Source organism: Phoxinus phoxinus, assembly GCF_949152265.1.
Source record: "Phoxinus phoxinus genome assembly, chromosome: 22".
Taxonomy (NCBI): Eukaryota; Metazoa; Chordata; class Actinopteri; order Cypriniformes; family Leuciscidae; genus Phoxinus; species Phoxinus phoxinus.
In genome coordinates this window covers 23,774,661-23,801,392 of record NC_136897.1, presented here as the reverse complement: position 1 = coordinate 23,801,392, position 26,732 = coordinate 23,774,661, and the positions used below count along the sequence as shown (strand labels likewise).

General features: G+C 36.9%; 2 protein-coding genes across 3 annotated transcripts; both read right to left on the bottom strand.

The window, feature by feature from the left end:
* Positions 1–561: 561 nt before the first annotated feature.
* mst1rb (macrophage stimulating 1 receptor b) lies at positions 562–18,128 on the bottom strand. 2 transcript variants are annotated; one of them, XM_079598526.1, is made up of 20 exons: positions 16,842–18,128; positions 13,476–13,652; positions 13,278–13,400; positions 12,948–13,118; positions 11,926–12,086; positions 11,055–11,193; positions 10,779–10,915; positions 9,991–10,170; positions 9,798–9,897; positions 9,064–9,282; positions 8,654–8,800; positions 8,372–8,525; positions 8,131–8,223; positions 7,535–7,747; positions 6,894–6,974; positions 6,293–6,474; positions 5,969–6,078; positions 4,982–5,147; positions 4,741–4,877; positions 562–3,787 (listed from the first exon to the last, which is right to left on the bottom strand). In XM_079598526.1, the coding sequence occupies exons 1-20, from the start codon at positions 18,042–18,044 to the stop codon at positions 3,556–3,558; spliced, it is 4,125 nt and encodes a 1,374-aa protein (XP_079454652.1). In that variant the 5' UTR covers positions 18,045–18,128; the 3' UTR covers positions 562–3,555. The 2 variants fall into 2 exon arrangements, with proteins under 2 accessions (XP_079454652.1, XP_079454653.1); XM_079598527.1 differs by lacking the exon at positions 8,131–8,223.
* Positions 18,129–22,192: 4,064 nt separating this feature from the next.
* On the bottom strand, positions 22,193–25,283 carry LOC306990538 (uncharacterized protein). The gene is made up of 5 exons (XM_079597490.1): positions 25,202–25,283; positions 24,901–25,011; positions 24,684–24,800; positions 23,456–23,560; positions 22,193–23,295 (listed from the first exon to the last, which is right to left on the bottom strand). The coding sequence occupies exons 1-5, from the start codon at positions 25,251–25,253 to the stop codon at positions 23,030–23,032; spliced, it is 651 nt and encodes a 216-aa protein (XP_079453616.1). The 5' UTR covers positions 25,254–25,283; the 3' UTR covers positions 22,193–23,029.
* Positions 25,284–26,732: the final 1,449 nt, after the last annotated feature.

The following is a 26,732-nucleotide window of genomic DNA, read 5'->3' as shown; positions in this document are numbered from 1 at the left end:
CAGTGATATTGAAAGACACACTCTTCTCTCTCAAAAAAAAAAAAATGATCAAATTGCTTTGAAAATGATTATTGGACTTTAAACTGCATAATTATACGAGGGAATCATAATTTGTTTTTTGTTTTGTTCATTTTGCTGCAAACTGAGAAAAGCGCATCCCATTTAATATTTGCTCCATCACGAAAAGGCTTTTACTGACCCCTAGTGTTGTCTTCTAGCACAAGCTCAAAGGTACAGTGTGTTCCCTTTTATGATTTTAAAATACTTTTTTCTACCCCACTTTAATATGCAAAGACATAATGCCGGGTATATCGGGGTCACAGTTTACTCCAAAAAAAAAAAAAATCATGGCCTAACAAAAACTATACAATGTATAGACCCTTTGTCATTTCATCAGAACAAAACCTTTTTTAATACAATGTAAAAAAGCATTTTGGTTTTGTTCGTGATTTCCAGAAGCCAATAACTATTTAATAAGTTCTTATTACCCAAAGTATTTTTGTATCTTGGGTAAAGTATTACCCAAGATAATTCAAGTATACACAAAAACCCTGGCACCTTTGGCAAAATTGGATTTTATTTAGAGATGTGCGTCATAGTAGATGTCAAATTCTCACTCGTTTCTACAGGCTCTGTAACTGCAGCACGGAGATATATTCAGTTCAACACCTTTCAGTGCTGACTCATCCCAAACATTGTGCACTCAATCCCTTTTCTGTACAAGCATCTGATATAATCACAAGTTAAGGCTCGCTGATTACAACCCATCTTTAAAATGAAGTGGTGCGGATATAGGCCTATATATACATAGGGAAATACTGAAAATTATTCACATAAAAATGTAGTTGTTTCATAAATAAAATATACATCCTCTACAACTGAAATGAATTCTAATGAGGACAGTGCTTGAGTGTGAGACAAATGTGTTAAGTGCTGTTACTGTCACTGCTGACTTCATTTCACAGTTAATCACTTCAAAAGCTTCATTAACAATACTGCACATACAGTACAAGGCCAGAAGTATACTAACATACATACAGGCTTCACACAGTATTTTGGCTCTATGGCGAGCATTTCGCCCTGTTATATGCAAAATATAACGTCATATGATATGAACAACACATAAATGTAACTTAGTTTGATTGCATTTGTATACTGCACGTTTTGATAAATGTAGTTCTGTCATGACAACTCTCAGAGTGTTTGGCATGGTGATGGGAATGACGATGTTGATATATTTAGTACAGGACTTGCCACTGCCAATACACACATGACGCGCTGCTGTGAGTATATAAGTGTACAATATACATGAATTACCCGTAGCAGATCTAGACAGGTGGAGCTGGGGAAGATGGAGGGTTTCTGAAAGTGTGCTGTGCTGCTAAGGCAAATGCTAACCAAGTATTTGAAGGTTGAGCATGCAAGCTCATTGGCTACAGATACAGCAGGAACCAATCAGCTGTGCCCTATAGAGAATTATATGATTGAATGCCTGCGCCATCTAGAGGTTCATTACAGAATGTTGTATTAGGTCTGCATAGGCTACATTATAAAAATACATTATAAAATGTTTAATTATAAAAGCCTAATAGGGGCTTTCGCACCGGAGGAATGCTTTTATAGTTCCTATAACTATTGGTGGAAGTAGCTGCTTTTTGGCGTGTTCGCACAGGGAACGATTTTAGTTATAGGACTAAATTATCTCCTACTTCAGACTAGGGTTGAATGCTGCCTTCACATGTTATCGGAAATGTACAACTTCCCCTTTCTGAAGTCGTGATTACGAGCTCGTCGCATTCAAAGGATTCAAGACACCAGGTTTATTCTTTATTCTATATTTTATTGGGAAAATCTTATTAAAGCCAAAATGATAATTTAGCGTCCAATATTCACAACCATACAAACATTCACCGCCCTATCTAGATGGTCAGTCTGCTGTCGATTCTTGAATTTCGGTCAAACACAGGGTATTTTCGCTGTACAATATGATTATTTATGTAAATATGCATTACTTTAAATGACAAGACAAGGCGATGTAGCTGTTGTGAAAACGAATAAAGAATAGCAGCCACAGCAGGAATCGTTCTCCCCTCCGCAATGTTTAAAGTTTATTGCCCGTCCCAACTAGGGAACTTAGGTATCAAAATTATTCCCAAGATTCCCAGAGGTGAATATGATTTGAGAGGGCATTCATGTCCAATTTTTAACTAGGAAACCCATATGTATGATCATTCTGAAAGCATATGAAGGCAGCATAAAATAGCACAAAAGGAACTACCAGTGATGTAAGTGTACGTTGACTGGTCGAACACATGCGAAACACCGGTACCCGCCATTTTTGAAAAAGCTATGTAAACACACACAGTTTATAGCCTATATATTTACTCCAATAATATGGAAATACCACCGAAATCCAGGCAGTACTCAACCTTTAAGCTAAGGAGGAAATCCAACGCTATTTTGAAGGGAACAAGTGAAACATGATCATGTATTTCTGCTCAGATATCAACATTGGGCATCAACCACAAGCCAAATGCTATAATACTTTTTCGTCTACCGTTTACTTTCTTTCTACTGTTTACTTATCTAATATAAACTAAGGAAGACGTTCTCAGCATTGTCAAAATAAAAATCCCACACAACAACCAGAACGGCAGGACGTAAGGGACAGAGTATCTACTGGCAGTTCTCAGGGGACCACCCTGGTGGCCAGTTCCTATAACTGAGTGCAAAAGCCCCTATTAAATCCATATACCGTACACCACTATGGATACTGCTAAAATAGTACTGTTTAAGTAGTATTCTAGCGTGCTATTTAAAGAGGCCACATTATGTGCTTTTACAAAGTCTTGATTTTGTTTTTGGGGTCTACTAGAATAGGTTTGCATACTTGAATGTTCAAAAAGAAAAAAAAAATCACATATTTTGACATTGTTGCAGCACCTCTCTTCCCAGTCTGTCAGAAATACTCAGTTTAGTCCCTGTCTCTATGAAGCCCCTCTTTACAAAAATAACAATGTGCTCTTATTGGTCGTTTGGACCAGTGTGATTGGTCAACTGCTTTGGGTGTGTTTCGTAAATGTCACAACCCTTACTATAACCGCAAGTTTCAACACACTACCAACGCAACTGCAACTTTTTTTGTGTATGCCTTTGGGTGGGAATTATGATTATAAATTAGGGATATTGTGACGTGTACGTTACCAGAACTCAAGATTACAATCGAGGCGTTTCAGGGAGTTCAGAAACAGTGCTTACTGATATAGAGAAGAACTCCCTTTATAGTGGACTTTGTGCTTTGTAACTTTGCAGACCTTTTTCATGCTCAAACGGCTACATTACACACTAAAGAAAAAAAGCATAATAAGTCCTCTTTAAAGCACAGTCATTAGGTGTGTAGTGTGTTCGTATGCTTTCGAATCGCTCTCGCCGTACTTTAATGTCATACACCGATCAGTCTGCGCAGCACCACTTCAAGTCGAACACACCTACTGCCTTGTCAGCAAGGCCGTGAAAAAGACTCCCTTTTTAGTGAGTATCAAACCAGTTAGCCAATCAGCTAGAGACTGAGCCTGCATCATCTGCATCTGACGAATCATATTCATCGGCAGAGTCTGTTAGAGCGGGGTAGGGCCGGGGCTGGTCCAGATTGACGTATGTGACCTTCAGGCTGATGTAGTGTTCCCCCTCCAGGCTGGACAGGACACTCATTACAGCGGACACTAGTGTGGAGAAGGTTGGTCTCTTCTCAGGGTCGGGGTCCCAACACTGTAGCATAATGGCAAACCTGCAGATAGAGAGTTGAGGGTCAGTCATCTCTCAACTGGCTCACCTCAATTGAAAAGTGACCGGCTTTGTCGCAAATCAGGCATCTAACGTCATAGTAACCCAATATGAACTTGAGTCAAACACATTCACAGTTTCCATGGCTGAACTCCACCACCCGTCATGTTTCCACATCCTGTTACAACACTCTGTCATAATTTAAGGAATGGTTAGTGACTCAAGTGTTCCAGAGTTTACAACTCTGCCCTTTAAAATGTAGTTCTGTTGTTCAATATAATTTATGACTGGAAAAGGCTCTCAGTCAATCAGATTAGAGAACCAGCGCTAACTGTTGTGTGTGTATGTGGGGCTTCTGTAACTATATCCAAGAAAAACAAAAGGTGATACTTTTGTTTTGCTTTAAATATCTAAAACTTGTTTTGTTACCATGGAACTCTTTTAGAATATTCCCAGACATATTTTTCACAGTTCAACTTAAGTTGGGTTAGTGATTGCTGGAAATCTCTCAAGGTTTACAAAGTTTTGCAGTGTCACTTGGGGAACATTAAAAACTGTGTTGCTTTTTAAATATTTCCCTCTGTCTGAAAGTGAATGATGATTAACTCTCTGAGTGTAGAGCTTGAGGTGATGGATAATTGAAGGGACATTCGCAATAACCTTTCGATTGACCTTTTCCACCGCTCTGAATACTGAGTAAGCTCTAAACCCTCTGAACCTCAAATGGTGGAAAAACACTAAACGGATTGACAGCTACTTAAAACCATTGAAATTCCAAAAGGCCATGTCACTCTTGTGGAGCAATGTCTAAAAACAAATGGAAGAATGGAAAAAACAAATGCAGAATAAAACCAGCCTGTGTAAGCCTAACTTTCTCCTAAACACCAACATTATCGATCGACTAAGAAAAGTAAGTTGGAGTATAAGTGCATCCTGTAGAAAAATAGAGAAACTTACAAGGGACCTGGACAATACTGTGGCTGAGGCAGCCGTCGTCCCTTTAAGAGGTAATGTGTGACATCATATGGGTCAACTTCAGGGTACGGGCTGGCTCCTCGAGTGAGCATCTCCCACATCAGAACCCCAAAAGACCACTGCAGTCAAAGACAGAATAAAAAGTTGAGAAGAAACAGTGTACAATTAATACTTACTGTAATCCAGCAGTTAAACGCAAGCATATTTCATTTTCATATCTCACCACGTCTGACTTGGTCGTGAACTTCTGCGTCTGCAGGCTCTCAATGGCCATCCATTTAACAGGTAATTTGGCTTTCCTGTGATCCTGGACGCTGTAGTACTCCTTCTCAAGCACATCTCGAGCCATTCCAAAGTCTGCTACCTTTACGGTGTAGGATTCATCAAGCCTGAGAGAACATTGGTTGAGTCAGTACCAAATTCACAATTGCACTTTGAACTTCACTGTGCATTTACATCCATAAGAAAGAATAGTTGGTATAGGTGAAGTAAAATAATGCATTGATGTTCTAACAAAAATTGGAGCTTTGCAAGCTAACTTTTTATCAGTTTGGAGCCCCCAATATAGTAACAGCGAAGTTCTTTTTCATTCTTAGCTTAATGACTTAAGGACGGAAGGACTGATCACAAATTAGTAGTCTAAAACCACAATTTTTAAAGAGAAATGTCGAAGGAGCTTGAATTTGTTGCCCAGCTCTATTTGTTTGAACCGTGAGAGGCGTCTACTCTCAATGAAGACGCTACGCCTAAATCCTACGTCATACGCCATAACTCGACTCTCTCGTGGATGGACGTTACTGGAAGCTAGTGATTACAGTTTATAAAGTTATAATTATGGATATGGATATTTTTCTACAAAAGCATTAACTTCAGAAGGCCGTTCATTAACCCCCTGAAGCCGTATGGATTACTTTTATGATGGATGGATGGATGTGCTTTTTTGGGCTTAAAAAAATGGTACCATTCACTCCCATTACAAAGCTTAGAAGAGCTAGGATATTTTTTTATATAACTCCAGTTGTGTTTGTCTAAAAGAAGAAAGTCATATACACCTAGGATGTCTTGAGGGTGAGTAAATTATTTGATAATTGTCATTTTTGGGTGAACTGACCAATCAAAAACGGAAATGACGTCACATCGGTTTGTTCTTCGATTTCGCTTGAAGTATATCAGGGCCTTAATTCATAATCTTTGGGCGTGCAAAACTCACATGCAATTGCGTGCTGCTAGATCCCGGTGTACAAATTTCTTTTGTGCCAGATACTCCATTCCTTTGGCAACCTGGAGTCCAAAGCCAATCAAATCCTTAACTGTGGGATTCTAGGATAAGACAACAAGACTATATAATTAAAAAAACAAAGTTTGTGTAATTTTTGGCAACATCACTTCCTGGAACTTCTATAAGGTTATGAGCAGTGCAGGAGGTCATGTTGTGAAATCCATCCACAAATACAAACCTGTTGTGCAAGGCAATGGTGTAAGGCAAAATACATAACATATTTGATGTGTCTGAGTTCAAGTTCTAGCAACTGACCCTTTTCTCACAGCGAATGAAGTGACGCAAGTCTCCGTGTTTCATGTAAGGTAAGACTACCAAGGGAAGTCCCTCTTCGGGAAGCAGGATACCCAGAAGAGAGAGAACATTACTGTGATGAAACCCCTTCATCAGAATGCCCTCTTTCAGAAACTGCTCCACTTCTTCCACATCTGTTATTCCTGCCAGAGAGAGAAAAACAGTTGTCATGCAAGCATTTATATTATATTTTATTAAGTCAATTTAGATTTAGAGATCGGTCTTCTAAAAAATTACCCAGGATGTTGTTTGAAAACAAATGTTTTTAATATTTTGGAATGAAAATATTTTTTTCATAAACTACTATGTATGCATTTGGCAGACACTTTTATCCATAGGAACTCGCATTGCGTTCAAGGTACGGTAGACATTTACTCAATTATTGCATTCCCAGGGATTCGAACCCATGACCTTGGTTTAAGCAACAGGAACACTGCAAACAGCTAGCCAATTTAACGGCAGCTCATTGTGAGAAATAAATGTTTTTCATCAGGTAGGTCATCCCAAGTGTGCAGTTCAGATTTTCAGGAGTCTCTTTATGAGCCATTGAGGAGTTTCTTACTGTTGAGAGATTTTACAGCACAATGGATTTCTCTGTTGTTGTGGTCAGTGAGGTAACCATGGTAAACGGTGCCGAAGTGTCCTATGAAAAAAAGCATGTTTATTTATCTTCAAGTTCAAAATATGACCTTATTCCCTTTTTCAGAAATTGCTTTTTTTGAGTTCTATATAAATATCAAGTTCTAAACCCTGGAGTTTAGGGTCAGTCATTTTTTTTTTCTAATACTTTACAATACTTTTATCCAGAAAGGATGCATTTAATTAATTAAAAGTGACAGTAAAGACATTCATAACCTTTCAAAAGATTTATATTTCAAATAAATGCTGTTCCTTTGAACGTTCTATCTATCAAAGCGTCCTCAAAAAAAGAATGTATAACTGTTTCCACAAAATCAGGATAATCAGCATATTAGAATGCTTTCTGAAGGATCATGTGACACTGAAGATCTTTGCATCACATGAATACATTTCTTTCTAAAATGCATTAAAAGAGAAAATAGTTATTTAAAATGATAAAAAATATTTCACAATATTTCAGTTTTTACTGTATTTTTGATCAAAAATCTTATCGACCCCAAACTTTCTAACGCAAATATATTGAACTTATTTGCAGCATTGGGCATATTTGATTTATAAGCATACCCTTTCCGATGATCTGGTGGTGGTGAACCTTGAGCATGGAGGCTGGGATCAGCACGTCCTTCACCTCCTCCAGAAGCTCAGGCCGGAAACTGGTGATGGAGATCTTCTCTGGGGGCATGAGAGGGGTCAGGGTTGTGTCCAGGGTGCCTGTGTAGGCCAGGCCTGGGAACGCCACGACCCCAGCCGGTGCAATGATGGTTGTGACGGGCAGTTCTACAAGGAGCAAAGAAAAATTGTGCTTCCGAAATATTTTTAGCCATCAAGTAAATGTGTAGACCTAATATTTAATGTGAACAGAAATTAGGGTAGTGCTCTTTGTAGGACACATACTTTATTTTATTTAATAAGATACATATTTATATATTAAAACATATATTATGATATATGTTGGTTTCCATTTATTGTTCTTGCACATGAAATTAGAATCAGAACCGAACCAGAACTGTTCCCACATCCTAGTAGAAACCATTCAATTATATATCTAAAACTTATATTAAAAAATACTTCAATAAAAAATATGAGAACGCTGATAATTTCAGTGATCGATCATTATGATCTTTTTTTAATTGGTTGCTGATGTGAAGGTGTCGTCTCACCACGTCTGTAGTCTCCTAAGGGACATAAATCCACACTATTATTACGTGAACGACTGTGGGAAAAATAAGACAGACGACTTTCTGCCAGCGAAGCTGTGGATTTGAAAAAAAAATAAAACTCTGTTTAACTGTTTTAACTGTGCTTGCTAAGATGTGTAACTGAAAAATGACTGAAAAAGACTTGACCGCAAAATATGACTTGGCAATGCTTAAATGAAAGGAAATTGTGAAATGTGCTCACCTTTTTTCTGCTTCCTCAGATGTTTCAGCACAATGAAGGCCATAACCGCACCCGTGACCAGAGCTGCCAGTATGCCAAGCACAATACCCACCATATAGTGGTTACTGACCAAGATTACAGTGCCAACATTATGTGTGTACCCATTAACTGTTACCTGGCATGAGAAAATACCCATGTCAGAGTAAGGTTATATTATGCAGCTAATGGCAATCGAGGTGCTTTGGCTAAAGACAAGTTAAAATGACTGCATTTATAGATCTACACATACTTTCAAGCACTCACCTTCACAGGTAAACCCTCACTGGGAATAGTGATATTATTAGGGATCCTGCATGTGATCTCATTATCTAGAACTTTAGCACCACAGTCAACGTCTCCAACCGTCATCGTGATTGACATGCAAGAACTCACAAGGTTCAACTTCTGATGCTGTCATAAAAAAAAAAAAAGTTGTATAATCACAAACAGTGTCTTTATAGTGAAAGATATAACTACTGAAAATTATTTATTTTTAAATATGATTTAGCTTTTAAAATGTTCAAAATTCTAAAAGCTTTCCAGGTTTTTAAATGTGGTCTCAGACTTGTGGACCCCATAATACATTATCAAGGCATACATTGAAAGATGATTGAGAGTGAAAAATGGAGGCAGCAATGGAATAATGTGATTTAATAATGGAAGTCTCTACATACATGCAAGGACACTTCATCAAACCCAGGGTAGAGTCTCAGTATGTGACCTTCAGTCTCAAACGGGATGGGTCTGCCATAGGGGTGGTAGGAGAAGTCTTGTTTCCAGAGGCCAACCACTCCGTCCATGTCAAACGAGAGCTCGCCCTCTTCGGTCTCATCCCGATGGAAGACGGGGGTGATGCACTCCATTCGGGTGGGTTTTGCTTTACCCCTGCACTCCTTCAGAGAACAACAGTACAGAACAAAAGTAAAACAAGGCGAATGTCAGGTTGTGCCATGTGCCCACAAATATATATCTGTACACTTTGATGAAAACACTATGGCTGCAATGCAAACGTAAAGATTTAAAACACTTTAATCTTTCATTTATAATCGCAGCTCTCGGTGGAAGAACCATTACATGCTCTGAAGCCACCAAAATCTATGCATTGTTGTTGTGGTCACTAAGGGTGTGTTCACACTTGGCAGGTTTCTTAAGGATTCTTAAGGATTTAAGGATATTCTTAAGGATTTTAGAATTGACCGTTTTTCCATCCTACAGTAGCTTAAATCTTAAAATAAATCTTTTTGAACTTTTGAGTTCTGAAAGTTTCAGAATAATACAATACATTTTTATTTTAACCTATTAAGCAATATTCCTCATGATAAACGAGGCAAAAAAGACCCCTTTAAATAAACAAGGCAGAAGATCAGCAGTATCAAATAACTCAAGAGCAAAAGTGTACAGTTCATACAGTGGAAACAGGCTTGAGGTGGCTTTCTTTGGGTTTAAAGTAGACAACAGTTTTGTAGACAGAGTCCAGATTTCGGCCTTCAATGAGGATTCTTGACCCACTGCAATTCAGCAAGATAAAATGTTAGACAATCCATATATTTTCTGAAGTTGCCAAAAAGTGAACAACTTAGAACTTCCTGCATCTACAGTACCTGTCAAAGCTGCAATCGGGCAGCACCGCAAGAATCTCAGGGGTCTTTTTGTAGCGGAAGACGTTAGTGGTCACAACACGGGACTTATCGATGTAGACACGGAGCACCACGTCCTTCACCTCCGTCACAGGCTGAGAGACGCATACGATGGAGGACAGGTTTCCTCTGGCCACAGATACACTGAAGCATGAACACCATTACGGATTGTATGAAACTGTGCATTTTAGACCTGGCCAACAATAACATGCATTTACATACTTAATTATATATTTCACACATTTAACATTTAAATTAATCATTACTCTAATATATCATATACATGTAATACCATTCAAAAGTTTGGCGTCATTCATTTTTATTAAGCAAGGACGCATTCAATTGATCAAAAGTGACGTAAAAGACATTAATAATGTAATTCAAATAAATGCTGTTCTTTTAAACTTTCTACTCATCAAAGAATCCTGAAACACAAAGACATTTTCACAAAAATATTAAGCAGCACAACTGTTTTCAAGATTGATAATAATACTGTTATTTAAATAATTTAAATAATGTTGGACAAAAATACTCTTTTTACTGTATTTTTTGATTAAATAAAAGCAGCCTTCGTAAGCAAATGAGACTTATTTCAAAGACATATAAAAAAAAAATCAAACCAACCTTAACATTTTTGAGAGTTAGTGAACATTATTTTAATACAAAATATTGTGTTTTAGGCATATTCACACAAAAATGTTGGCCTCTTCAGGCCACCAGTTGAAGACTGTATAATGGATATGCACACACACCTTCGGATTGGACATGTTTCTCCATCAAGTGTCACTTTCCTGTTCTTGCCAGAGTCCAGATAAGGACCTGTGATGGTGATGAGCGTTCCTCCGTCCACCGGCCCATAGTCAGGTTGAACCTCAGTGATGTTTGGAACCTGGTGAAAAAAGGATGTTGAGCGAAGGTGATCTATTGTCAAAACACTTGCCAATGACTATTTAAAAAAAAAAAAAAAAGTTGACATTTTTAAGAGAAGAAAATGCATGTTATGCTTGTGTAACGAATGAACTAATTACCACAAAGGTGAATCCAGGCATCTCTGCACTTCCTTCAATAGAGTAACGGCCCTCGACTCGGCCCTCGTGCACTTTTGCTGTGACGTTCACAGGTTTAAAAAGTGGCTCTGACGCCCCAGAGCGGATCTTACACAATAAGCTGGGCAGAAAAATGACCAGTTACATGACTTAAACACTTACCTTCATTCAACCATGTAAAATTTTACCAAAATCTTTCTACTTTCCATGAGGATACAAAATTTATTTTGCAAATATTTATGTGAAAATTAAGCCTAACTGCCAAATTACTTTTTTTAACAATATTTATTCAATGTGCAGTTAAGTGAATTTGACAAAGGTTTTATATAATTTATATATTAAGTTTGGGGTTAGTAAAATTGTTTAATGATTTTTTTAAAGAAGTGTCTTATGCTCACCTAGGCTACATTTTTTTAATAAAAATTAAAATAAAACAGCAAAAAAAAAAAAAATTCAGTATCATAACAACAGTCAAGTCTCACAAGATTTTTCAGAAATCATTCTAATATGCAGATTTGCTGCTCAAGAAACATTTCTTATTATTATTATCAATGTTGAAACCAGTTCTCTATATTCTTGATATTTTTGTGGAAACAAAACTAAATTTTTCAGGATTTTTTGATGAATAGCAAGTTAGAAAGAACAGAATTTATTTGAAAAGAATTTCTTTCAACAAAGTGTAAATTTACACAAAAATCTTTGCATGTATTTAATGCATTCTTGCTGAATAAAGCATTCATTTCTTTAAAAAAAAAAAAATCCCACCAAAGTTTGACCAGTAGAGTGTACGAGGAAAAAATCCACTTTTATTGTTATTCATAATCTGTAAGAAGAGGAAATCAGGAATACATACTGTGTGTTGTTGCTTTTGTGAGGCTGGACCACACAGGCGGTCTCACCCAGCTTCACCTCATGGGTTCTGGTCGTGATGGCGGGTCGCAGGGGCGACTGGAACTCCCATCCGCACAGAGTCATCTCACTCTGACCATCAGGGGGCGCTGTCTTGGGGAAAAACTGAGCACAGGACATTTCCATTCATGTTTTATTTGCTAAAGGCTTTCTATTACCCTGTGGGTAAACATATATAAACACATGTATACACTACCGGCCAAAAAAAAAAAGTCACTGTTTGGATTTATACAGGCAAATGCTTAGTCCATGATTGGATCATTATTGCCGTGATTATTATGTTTCTGTATGAATGAGGCATTTATATAGCGCTTTTATATGAACTACTGTACACCCAAAGCGCTTTACAATCATATCAGGGAATCTCTCATCAACCACCACCAGGTTTCTAGCATGTGATATGTTTGGCAAAAGTTCTTCTAATCCTAATTGATGGAGTGTGTAACTTTTCATTTCAGAAACAACCATGTAGAAACATCATGGCCATATTCCAGGATGACAATGTCAAGATTCATCAGGCTCAAATTGTGAAAGAATGGTTGGGAGGGACCATGAAGAATCATTTTCACATGAATTGGCAAAGTCCAGACCTTAAATTCATTCAAGTCTTTGGCATGTGCTGGAGGAAACTTTAGAGTGCTTGACTCTTGCATTGACAATACAAGACCTTGACCAAAGAATTATGGAAATATGGAATATGGCCTTGATGTGTCTTCCTAGTTCCTACATGGTTGTTTAAGAACTGAAAAGCTACACACTCAATTAGGGTTAAAAGAACTTGCCAAACATGTAACATGATAGAAACATTATGATCACAGCAATTATGATCCAATAATAAATCCAAACAGCAACCTTTTTTTTGGCCGGGCAGTGCATGTATAAACATATATATATACACATGTATTCATTCTTTACATCTACAGTCTTGTTGTAGACCGTACAATTCATTTTCAAATCATATCTCACCTCTGTGATGCCGGGCGGACACGACTCATTTCCCCAGTATCCCCAGCACTCAGAAGCCCAGGTGCACTGACCCGAGCACCAGCCACACCCCATGAACTTTGGTGCGGTCAGGCACATGGCACATGTGAGGAAGTGCCGGCAACCTGGACCTCTCTGAGGCACCTGAATCATCTGCCAGTTATGAATATACAACGGTTGTGTTATTAACCCAAATAAGGAATAAAGCCTTCTGGAAACTTGGCCATGTCCACTTGGAATATTTCTTGCATACTGCATACTAATTAAAAAGATTTATGTGAAGTCATGGTTGGAACTGTATCTGGATCATACCTTATCTCCAACAACAAACAGTAGATGGTCTGGGGAGAGAACCGCTGCGGTAGACGACACCTTCTGGTTCTCTACAAGGGAGTAATTGGCAAAGATGACCGGGCTGGACCTTCTCAAGACAAGCTGTGGTGTGAAAAGAAAAGAGGTTGATATAATGATAAATCAAAAGCTAGCAACTATCTTCTTTCTGATCCACACCTGCAGGAGTCTCCCGTCTGATGTGCCTATATGAGCCACTGTCTTGTTGTCGATGCTGGTGACCAGTATAGACGTGAGCAGAACGCCTCTCATCTGTCTGTTGAAGAGGTCTACTCTGTAGTACGGCTGGGACACCAGGGTGGGCTGATCTCTGCAGGTCATATTGTGCTCCATGCTCTGATCACACATATGCAAGAAAACAAACAGAGTCGCACTGCTGTATTACAGATATCTGTTTTTCTGACTTTATAATAGATGTTCTGAGGTACAACATCCAAAAGTTAGACATTTCCACAAACACTTTCATTCATTTTCTAAAATAAGTCATTTACCCACACACTAAAGTTATTTGTGTGTTTGTAAATAAATAACTAGACTTAGCATAACATGGAAATAACATTTGGGATGTTCAAAAAAAGGAAGAAACTAGGTCAATACAAAGTAAATAAAATAAAAAGTAAAAAAAGTAAAAAGTAAAAAATATAAAATACTAAATACTAAATCAATTTGTAAAATAAAAAAGACAGACAGATAGACAGACAAAATGATGAACGATAGAGACAGATAGATAGAAAAATGAATGATAGAGAGGCATACAGATAGAACAATGACAGACAGACAGACAGACCAATTCCCACTAATGCATTCCCCAGTGTGGAAACACTCTAATCTACATATTTTACTATGTAGACTGATTTACCACAAACTAAACCAGCTCTTTGCAGTTGATGTTTTTTAGAAAACATTTTTACCTGTTCAAAATGCTAAATCATCCTTTTTAACAAAATGGGTACTCTGTGTCTCTCATTGAAATCTCAAAAATTACACTGTAATTTTCCCACTCATTTCCCATAAACATTGACCACAATGGATAAACTCTTCTTTTAACTACACTAACACAGACTCATACACGCATACCAATCTGTAAACTGTGTTTTTATAGCACCAAACTCGCAATCACACTTTCCGAGATTTCCGAGACATTCTCCCACACATTACTGGGATATTTGGATTGCGTAAAGTCAGTTTTCATCTGGACACTGAAACAATGATCTTTGGTGAAAACTTTTAAAACACTAGCCAAACACATTTATGCTGCTTATAACTAATTTCAAATGTACATTAGCATTATAGGCATATACAGAGAAATGTAAAGGTATGATACAAATAAGTTCTAGCAAATATGCAGTGCCCGCAAAAAGAATAATTTTAGAATGCATACCATAATCATGAACTCAATGTCCTCCTCCCTAATTTCAAGTTTCTCTGACACCCTCAGTTGAGCCTAGTGTTCTATCTGCCGCATGCCCAAAAAATGTTCCTCTAAAACACTTTGCCTTACAAGTGCATTTTTTCCATTCACATTTTTTTAATGTTCCAAAACTTTCCACAAAACTGAAAATCAGACATTTAAGGCTTTCTATAATGAAAGAAAATTAAGCGAGGACATACTGTAAGTGGCTGAGATTGTTTTCTAAGAATCCTGCTGTGATACAGAGCAGGGGAACATTAGATTTAAGAAAGTTATTTAACAGATGTTAGATAGTCTAGCTGAAGCAGAGCTATTGCAGGCTTGAATATGAAATATACATAACAGAAAAAGAAAAACACACACAAAGCAAAGCACAGTCTACTTAAGAATCTTGTCTTAAAAGGCATGAAGAAACTCAAAATGATGGAAGCATCAAAAACTTAAAAACTGGGGGTTTTAAAGTGTTATTTTGCCAGCATGCCAAGCAGGTCACTGTTTTGCAAGTCTGATTCAAGTTTTAAATCATTTCCAAGTCATGAGTAATGTCTCAGATGATCAGACTCACAAAAAGCACAGCCCAAAAAAAACAGTGACTATAACGCAATATCAACCTCATAAACCTTTTGCTATCTGTCTGAACCAACTGTCCAGCGGGTGCCAAATGGCTTTGCAACTATGTTTTTCCCAATAATTCTATTGGACTACAATAGTTGCTTTTAATTCCTGCATTAGCAAAAAATATTGTTGTATTTTGTGTGCATGTGTATAAGTGCAACACTTAAAGGGGGGGTACAATGGTGTTTCATATATTCAGAGTTGTTTACAGTGTTAAAGAGATGGATTCTCATGCTAATAATGGCCAAAGTTTGAAAAGTTATTTTGAACGAATAACAGAGAATTTCTGTGCTGAAAATCATACTTCCGGGTTGCAACACGTTTCGGCTGGTTTTTTTCTATCGTAGATCTAATGACGTAGACCAGAGTGGAACTCCTTATATGAGCATTGCTCTCGGAAAAGCGCGTTCACGCACACGTCAACCAGAGGAGAGAAAGACCGCGCTCATCGACGCGTTACTACCGGAAATCATCAGCAGCAGCGCTAAATAGGAATGGTTGATGTCAAGAATGTCTCCAAAAAAGTGTGTTTAGGGATGTGAGGGAAAGTTTACCTTGTTCAGCTTCCCAATGAACCCAGTGTTACTGGAACAGTGGATGCAGTTTGTATGTTGTGGATGCTCCCGCTTGACTCTATAGCTCCGCCCACTCCCAGAATCAAGGACCTCGGCTTTTTCCGGATAGAATCGGAAAGCTGTATTTTTATTTTATAAATATGATGAAACTAAAGACTTTTTGGAGATATGAAGGACGCACTATTACTCTATAGGTACTCAAGATTAACATGAGATTGACTGAAACCTGGTATTTTACCCCCCCTTTAATAAGTGCTTGAAAAACAGATTGCATCTCTGAGCCTCAGTGTAAATAGTTATGAAGGATTTTTACATGGTTTCTTCAATCAGACCACACAGTTATGTGTAGTGTGCATTCAGTGGCAATTTTACTCTCTATAGAAGTTGAAATCCTAACAAACAAAGACATGAGACAAAGCAAGTGACTTATGACCCAGACTGTGGTCACTCAAACCATTTTACAACAAAATAACAAAAAATAAAAAAGCAAGCCAATTAAAATACCTTTAGGCTTTTCTTAAGGTGGCATGGTATGACATTACCCACTTAGAAATCTTCGCAGGTCTCAAACAATAACAACAATTGTTGTTGTAAAACAATAACAAACAGACTGAAGACGGAAACTATTAAAGCCAACATATGGAAAGTTATGATGGACAAGAAATGCAGTCCACCAGCCAATTCTTCAAAACCACACGTAAAGTCATATGCTACAATTAAACATTCATAACAGTGTGGCATTTACATGTTTATTTGTGGTGCTTAATTGCATTTTCCCTTTAGAAGTCATTGATTGTTTTCTGTGGTAATCGGCAGTATGTCGTGGATGCTTTCCATAAAATTGGTTCAGAATCGTACAGAATTTACAGTAGATTGTTGTGAACAAAAACAAAGGGGTAAATAAATAAGCAGAAATGCACCAACCTCGTGTGGGCAGCTCTCACAGGGCTGAAAATGGCAAAGGCCTCTGGAAAGCTGCTCTGGTCCCGACTTGCAACAGTCCTCCACTCCGTCATCTATTGCTGTGTTTACTGTATCCATCGGAAACGCACAAAGTGCCGAGTCATCTTCAGGAACACCCGAGTCATCAGTTACAGCGAACACGCCATATAAGATATCATCCTCTTCTTCAGCGCCCAGCTCATCGGCGAGCTCCCGTCCAGCCTTCCCAAAGTGGGCCGCTTGAACCACGTTGTAGACCACGTCTTTGAAAGGTTCACTGACGTTGCTTCTCCGTCGCCGTTTGGGTTCAAAGCGACATTCTAAAACAATTTCACGATACCGTCGCATCTCCCACTCGTGGCGTGGTAGACGGCCTAGTCTTGTTTGAAAGGGCGAAGTGTCCAAGTCGGTTCTCTCTCGTTGGACAGACAAGAAGTAGACAAAGTCCTGCGTGTAGAAGCTGTAGATGTACTCAATGCTGTATGTCTGCCATAGAGCAGGCAAGACCGTCAACCCTCTGACGTCGGTGTAAAAACCATCCTCGGTTGCAACTGGTCGGCGTACGGAAATGGACATGCGACCGTATTTTTGAGTCACGCTGCTGTTCACTGTTGCCGCGACAAAGAAGTAAACCGTTTGACCTTCTTCCACCATGGAGACTTTAGTTCCCAAAGGACTAGCGATGCAATCCGGACAGAACTGCAGAGAGTTGAACTTCTTCCGGAATAAACACTTTGAAGGCCCAGGAGGCTTTCCGTTTTCATGGAGTTGATGGAAATAGCAAACTCCATACTGGGAACTTCCACACGAGTACAAGTACATCAGGAACGTGTCTAAGAGCAACACCTCATTGTCTGTGTCCTCATGGAAGGGATCTCTTGCGATATCACACAAATTGCAAATCTCACACTCCGGACTGGCCACCGGTCCCGTACGGAGTTCCCACAGTTTCCCTAGAGTGATGTTCACTGCCTCGATGACGTTCTGAGAGGCCACATAGACCTCTTGGAAAAGGGAGTTGGTAACTATGTTCTGGATGGGATTGCGGGTCTGAAAGTAAGTCATGGGGTATGGCACCGAGAAGTCCACAGCGATGGGGGCCGTTGGGGGACAAGTGTCTAATGCAGAAGACATTATAGCCTGTATCCAGACACATGTCACCAGATGAGTGGCCCAATGGACCATGTCCACTCCAGGGTGAAAAAAATGGCTGTAGAGTGTTTCGGTTACCTCCAACAGGCATCTATCAGAGAAGACATCCTGAAAACAGGAAGCCCTGAGATCAGAACAAAAGCAAAAGAAGCTTTATTCAAAATGGTTAATCAATAGCTCAGACAAAAATTATAATTCTGTCATCGTTTAGTCATCTAACCCTAACCTCATGAATATTAGCAAGTAATACTAATCACTTACTACTAAGTGATCCTACTATCTGAAAATAAAGGTTTCAGAATCTAAATTATAATAAAATGACACAAACAATGTCGTATTGTAATGGAGGGAAAGATTTCAATTCATTTCAAATAATTTTGACATCAGTAAGTCTATAAACACCAACAGAGGTTTTGCGGATTCATGTCATTCTGTGCCAGCAGCTTTAAGTCATGTCTCTGCAAGAGAGAAAGTCATTAAAGGTAAAAATAGATATTTTGTACAACTCTGAGACAACAGAATGTTCTATGTAATATTTCTTGGTTTTCCTCTGAGTAATTTATTAACAGAGCTCATCACCATGTTCTACACGGAGGGCCTCTCTAATTGACATTCTTGTCACAACCTAGACGTGCTTTTTTGAGCAAAAGTTGCAAATGGACTGTTCCGCTTTTCAGTCAAGCGCCTTTTAAAGTAACAAATGAACTAATTACTTTTCAAAATCGTGCCACAGCATTTGCACCGTGGCACAGAATGCATTACATGTATAGAATTTATAATCTTTAGGGAAACAATGGAAAGTATGCGTATCTAATGGCTCTCGGCCAGAGGATAGTGACCTTAAACTGGATCACAGGTCTCTTTTGATTGCTAAATGTAAATAATCACCATATAACCATGTTAGGACATAAATCTGAATAGGCAGGCTTGTCAAATTTTAAAAGATCCTAGTGAAAAACTACTTAAAAAAAAAAAAAATTCAATAACCGAGATAAAGTTGGCTCGACGTTTGATAGTCAGAGATTGAGTCTCGGAAATCTTCAGTCGTTACCGATTTAGCATAATGACAAGTCTTTTTTTTTTTATGTAGACGAGAACACAAAGTTTTTCATGTTTTCAATCTGGCTTGAGATTGCAACTGACAGATTTTATAATGTAATGATCATGCAGGATAGGGACTTTCTACAAAGCACAAAACGAACCAAAGACAATAAATTATCGAATACTTACAATTATTGTTTACAAGACAAAAAAGTAGCCTAATCTTGTAAATACCTAACGTTAATTTGGTTTTTCTTTTTTAAATATATGTAAACATATTTCAATCAAATTTTTAGGATAAATAGGCAATAAGAACACACTAACCTTTCAGTGATGATGATGATGATAATAAACCGGCGAAGAACAGATCTCAGGACAGATCAATAACTGCATTTCTAAACGAGTAGACACTTCCACGAGTGAAAACAAAAAAAGAAAGGAAACAACTTTCCAAATATATTAACAGAATATATTCACTTTCGTTTATGCAAAAACCAGATAAGAAAATTTAGCAATACATTATTAGAAAGCTGTCTTGGTGTTTTGGGTGACTGCTTGTTTCGTTTGAAGCACGAGCGCCACTGACTGGAGCTGAAAGGCCCCGCCCACCAGCATACGGGAATGAAAAATAGGCTTGTTCTACTTGAACCATTGTGGTGAAGTGTTGGGTCCCACTGAAGTGATGGTGAATGACAGCAAAGTACCGCGAGAGCGAATAGAAAGTAGACGGCTCCTTATGCTTTTGAATTGCTCTCGCGGTACTTTGATGTCATAAACCGATCGGTCTGTGCAGCGTCGGTTCAAGCCTATTATCTTTACCAGAGACAATTTATATAAAAGGACTTTGTCTTTACGCATGCAGACGTTCCTTGGTAACGTGATCTAACTACTTAATATTCATTAGCTAATCCTAGTAGGCATAATATGATTCAATATTCAAAATTAATCTCACGCACACAACGTCCAAATAATGTAATGTGTCACTGTGGTTGTGAGAACACAACTGAGCTGTACAAACCTCAAAAGGCAAACTTAATTTAACAAACCATTTCATCTAATTCAAACTTTGCCAAAATCATCACATACAAAAACACACACAGTGTTGATTGCAATCAGTGATTTATTAAAAACAATATATGACCATGAATTCTTACTTGTTGAGTGAGGTTTTTCAGAGCAACCTCTAATTTTTAAACTGTATGATTGTAATCTACATAATACAGCCTAGTGGCTACTTGACAGCACCAAACTTGATCTGAAATCCTAAATCCAGAGTTAAATTGCTGGTGTGAATCTTACACAAGGTCACATTGTTAATAATTATCAAGAGATAAAAAAAAAATAGCTTTTTGGCACACATATTGTTTGACTTCAACGCTTATGACAGAGAAACTCTTAACCAAGCAATTCTGCATAAGTCTATGGAATCATATGTGCAGAATTGTGAATGGCAATGTTTTTGGTTGTATTTAAATGGATATACATTTGTTTGTGATGTGTACTTTATAGACCAACAAGCAGGGTAATTTGATTACAAATCTTAAAATAGTGTTTGCCACATAACCCTCAAAATGTTCCAACCGTCTTTTCAAATTGTAAACTACATAATAGTTTAATATAGAACCAATGATGCAAATGGTCAGTGTCAACATTTATACTTCCTTGTGTTTGTACTAGTTTAACATCATTACATTTGTATAAATTTAACATTTATATCTTAAATTTATATAAATAAAAAAACAAAAACAGCTTTTTTATGTAAAATTCACTTTATAAAAGACCCAAATTTCTAAATTTAATTTATGGGGATAACATGGATAACTTTACATGATTAAAGGTGCTGTATGGAGTTTTTCTACTAAAATGAATCCATTTTTTATTACTTGTGTGTGAAGGGGTTGTAATCTTATCTCACAATAAAATGATCTACTTGGCGGGTTTTGCTATTACCTCTGAAAGCAAGTATTCCTATTTTTATGTGAAGTCTCCGGGTCGGATTTGCCGCGAAATCCAGTGACGTGACTGAGACCTGCACGCGCGCTCCCGAGCGTCTCGCCTCTCGCCTCGTCTACTGACTTTGCACTCAACAGCGATGACACTGCAAATTCATGACATGGAGTCTGCTAATACTAGGAAACGACTAGCACAACACAAACTCCACATAATAATACAAAACAAAAGAAAGCACACGCACGAGCACTCGCTTGTAAACGTATTGGTTGCAATCTGAAACATCACCGCTAGATGCCGCTGAAAACGCCATACAGCACCTTTAAAGGTAGGGTAGGTAGAATTTATATAAAAAACTTTTTACCAAATATGTTTCAACTTTCTATATATATCAATGCATAATTAAAATGTAAGTACTCTGATAAAAAGATTATAAAAATCGAGTGACTCTAGACCGTTTAATCTGCATTAAACACGGCTCATTATTTCCATTCGGGACGAAACAAAGGATTGGCTTAGGCGACTGTCACTCTCCGTCGCCATGACTACCGCCGCTATTACTGGCTCTGCCCACGTGCGCGCAGTCGCGCACCCGTTTTTAGGTGGGAGTGAATGGAATTAATGAGCTGTGTTTATTGAAGATTAAATACACTAGAGTCACTCAGTTTTTTATACTCTCTATTTCAGAGTACTTGCATTTTAATTATGTATTGGTATATAAAGACAGTTTAAACAAATTTGAATAAAAGTTTTTTTAGACAATTCTGACCTACCCTACCTTTAAGTGTAAAAAGTTTGCCCATATTTTGGAAAATGTAGTTTTAAAAGTAAAAAATTATCATTTAGCCACTCGATGGCTATAGAGCTCCACTATATGCTATTTGACTAACTGAAATATATATTTTCACAAGTTTTTCCAGTTGGATTCATATCTAAATATTATCACAATTAAAAAAATGACTTTTTTGTCAAAGTTTTGTATTTTTCAATAATGTTGCATTATGGTTAGAATCAAACCTGAAAAAGATAAAAGTTGAGTTTTTAGAGTTTATTTATATCATTTACTTCAATCTTTTTTCATATAATTATACAAATGTAATCTACACTTCAGTTAAGCAGTCTCTTTCTCTCTCCCTTTCTCTCTCTCTCTGTGTGTGTGTGTGTGTTTACATTGTGACCAATTTTTTTTTGTGGTGGTTCTGCATTTTTTGCATTTTTTGCATTTTTGTGGTCATCTCCACTATTTTATGTGACAAATTATAAGAGAGCAGTTTTTATAGTAAATGTATTCGTGTGTGTGTGTGTGTGTGTGTGTGTGTGTGTGTGTGTGTGTGTCCGCGTGTGAGCAAGATCATTTTGCATTGTGAATGTTTTTAGCATTGTTAGAAGTTTTCCAGGGACCCCGAAGACCACGAGTGTGACTATTTTTTTCACGCTAACATAAAAACAGATATCATTACAATTCAAAAAAAAAATTGTAGATCTAGAAAGGGTTAAGAGCCATACAAAGTTTCCTGCCATTTGGACAAAGATAACTTTTTTTTTAAATTCAGCAAGTCATTTACGGGTTAAAAAGACCCAGAAAAATATGGTAATGTATGTATTATCCACACTATTAAATTGCATGTTATGTTTTTTAAAATAACATCTCTTACATGATCTCTTACTGTGTCCTCAAAATGTAATCTATTGGGAGAAGTGTATTTTTTTATCTTAAAAAAAATACTACTATAAATACAAAGCACACCTAAAGTGTATGGCTCATGTAACAGTGAAAATGTGCTGTAGTTCAACTTTCGTCAATATTAACTTATTAATCCCTGTTACTTTTCTCTTTCTAATTATTCTGCACATCGACGAGAATATAGCGAGGGATTTTTATAATTCAAATATTTGTGTTTAATAAGACTGCTAATAAAGTAAATAAAGGTTTATTTTACATGATTAGATTCATGATTAGAAATACAACAGCACACTTATTCACCAAATACATTTCCCTCAATTAATCAGAAAAGCTTGAAACTGCTTTACATTGATAAAACTGAGCATCCAAATACTAATAAACCCAAAAGAAAACCTCCTAAACCAGATTTCAGATGGAAAAAAGTAGGGAAAATACTGGTACCAGCAGAAACAGGTGCCTGTGTCGCATTCGTCGTCTGATTTGCCTCAAGACATGAAACATTAAATATGTTTAGTCCTGGGGGTAGTGTACTGATCACTAGTGCACTGTTATTACAGATGTTTTGGCTTGCGCACCCTTTGACAGTGAAGTTACTGCCATTTAATCCAGCTAAGAGAAAAAAAGAGAAGAGGAAAAGGATTTGTCGAAAGCTTCCAGCAGAAATGACTCTTGGTGGTAAAAAGGAACTGTTATTCATTCACATTAGAAAGCAGCAATTCTGTCTTTGCATAGTAGATTAGATTTTAATAAGCCATTGTCCATGAATCACCTGCTGCAGTGATGCACTTGTTCTCAGCACCTTTACATTTCAGTGTGTTTTTGCAGTTTGTGTCATCGCAGGTGTAGCAGCTCAATCCGTTCTCTGAGTCTGAAGCTGTAAAGAAAAGCAGAGACAGTTGAACTCAGCCATACGTTAAAAAGCTGTAGCAACTGTCGCCATATTGTCAGAGACTTTCAAAAAGGACACAAAACACAACAAGTGATCCATAGGGCTTGTGCCTTATATTTACATCTTCTGAATCTATACAATGGCTTTGTATGAAGAACATACTTATTTAAACAGTTACTCTCTGAAATATGATTCAGAAATAAATCATTATTTTGAGTGAGATCTTTTCCCTGATCCAGTTGATCCAGTTCACAAAAGCAGTCAGAATGACCTGGGTCTTAATTTCAAACCATTGACTTAATAGAAATAAAGATTATCAGTGAATAATAATGACATAAAATATGTATGTGCCACTTTTACAGATATGGTGATACTGTGCCCTTTTTGAAGTTTGAAGCTTCCATTCATTGCAAATGCATTGAAAAAAAATGACTAGTATATTCTTTAAAATTTCTCATTTTGTATTACATGGAAGACAGAAAATCATACAGGTTTGAGCAAAGTAACAGTGAGTAAACAGTTAATTTCAATACCTTTTTAAGACTTTATGAAGACCTTCTCAAAATATTTTAAGACCTCATCGCCACTTCAAGTTCTAATCACCAACAAACCTTTAACTTAATAAACAGTTGTATTCTGTGCCATGTAGAGGATGACGACACATCACCTAATAGTTTTAGTTTTTTTATTTAACATCACCTAACCGCGCGTTTCGCAAAATACGTGACATCACCTGTATGCGGCGACCTGATCTCACTGACCGACTACGCCGTTGTTTTTTATTAGTAATGGGGAGGAAAATAAATATATTCATGCATACTTTTTGGAGTCAAACTCTTTGGACAAAGCTTGAACAAAATGAAATACCTCATAAAATCGAGATTAAGACTGTTTAATACCTTTTAAGGGCCTTAATTTTCCCAAAATGGATTTATCAACTTTTAATACTTTTTAAGACCCCGCGGACACCCTGCATGGTATGTTGTAGAAATGTTAGGAATAAATGTAAAATGAATATAAAACAAACTTTTTCAAAAAATGTAATGTATGGAAAATTTGAATAATTGGAAACATCACAGTGTTGTTTCCTTTACATTATCATGTTTACCTGTAACATTGTTGCAGAAATCTGAAGAACAGCATTTGGAGGACATCTGGCTCACTCCAACATTTATGGTCCAATTTACACAGGCAGCTGCGCAACTCTTCGTCACATTAACATGATCTACAATCAACAACAATAAAAATAATGAAGATTCACTAGCAAAGCCAGTCAATAACTTATTCCTTAACAAATGCACGTTTCATAATCATGTTATTCTTACTGTACGTGGTCATGGAACTGCACTGTGAGCTTGAAGAACAGTTAGCGGTGCATGTTGCAGGTGGAACTGTAGTCAGTGTAGAGGAACAGTTGGAACACATCAGTGTCAGTGCTGAAAGACAATGAGAAGATAATGAGGGACATAGCGTGCATATAAAACCTTTTCGAAATGTGATTTTTTTTTTTTAAACAATGAAAAAATGTCTGCAAAAGACTCACAAAAATGTAATAAAAAATTAATTTATCAGCAAATCTATGAAAGAAATGGATGGACACATGGAAATAAACCCTGTACGACGTACCTTCAGAGAAAAACACAGTGAAAAGAACCACGGTGATGATTCGCAGTGCCATGGTCCAGATGAAGGGTGTCAGATGGACAGTGTGAGAATATTATATACTGGATTTACAGAGGTGGGGTTTGTGTTAGATTTACAGCATGACATTACTTTGCATAACCTAAACGTGATTACGTGATACACAATGTAGGTTTCAAATATTAAGCAGAATACATGTCCTTGTGACACTACTGAGGTATAGTATATTATACAGTAAATAACGTAACAATAATAAAAGAAAGAATGTATTCTAATTATAAATACTTTAATTTCAACTAAATATACATGAAAACTGGTTAGCAAAATATGCCATTCATCATTTGTAAATTTTCCTTTTTTATGTCAGTGAATGCAGAAGTACATAAAGTAAAAAAAATCATAAAAAAATAACACATACTGCACATGTTAATGTATTTTACGACTCTCTAATTTTACAGATGGAGATGTCTATACATTTTGTATTTAGAAATGTACAAAACAAACTCAGAATAACAACACAAAAATATATCTCAAAAATAACAATTATGAACTATGAGACTAAGATGTCTTTTGAGAGTAAATGTCAATTTTCAAATAAATAAATAAAAACTGTAAGTAAACTTAGCATATATTCAACTTATTGACAATGATTTAGTAACACTGACCAGTTATTACCATTTCAAAATAAATATGTATTTAATATAAATAATTGAAATAAATAATACATAAAATAATTTGCTTTTGTGTTTGTTAGTCATTTTTCCATTCAAATCGTTCAATAAATATTTCTCAAATGTATTTCACTTATTTGCATGTTCAGATTTTTTGCTGTGGCTGAAACTGCGGGATATAGTATCAATGACACTGATGATCTTCCTTTTAGTCAGTAAATTATTTGAATTAAAGTAAATTATTTGAGCTAGCTGCTATTTTGTTTTCTAATCTTGACTAACATATTGCTGGAAAGGTCTGAGACTCAAGGTTATTATACATTTTGTGACTGTTTTATGATGTGACTGTTAGTGATATTGTGACAGAAATGTATTTTTATTATTATTTATTAATTTGTAACAGGAGAACACAAAAAAATTAAATCGAGTATGTGTCACCCAGTGGCTATTTTTTATTTTTGCATTCATGAATTACATCCAATTAATTTTGGATAGTGCATTTTCACATCTACGCTCAACAAGGGGGGACAATTTATTGTCTACAAAAGAACCCTTTCCTCTAAAAAGTGTATTGTTAGATTCAGAAGATGTAAATAACACACAAGTCCTATTAATCAATTACTTGTGGTGTTTTGTGGGGGGTTTTACGCCTGGAAGTCTAGTCTAATAATAAGAATAATATACCTTTATAATAAGATTGAGCTATTGGAAAAGTCTGTTCAATCTTTTGAGAGCATTTGGAGAAATGAAAAATCTTAAACAAATAAAAGAAAAACTGTAACTGACCAACCTATTTCCCCTTTATTTTATATATTTATGAATCTGTAAAGTGTATCGTGTTTGTT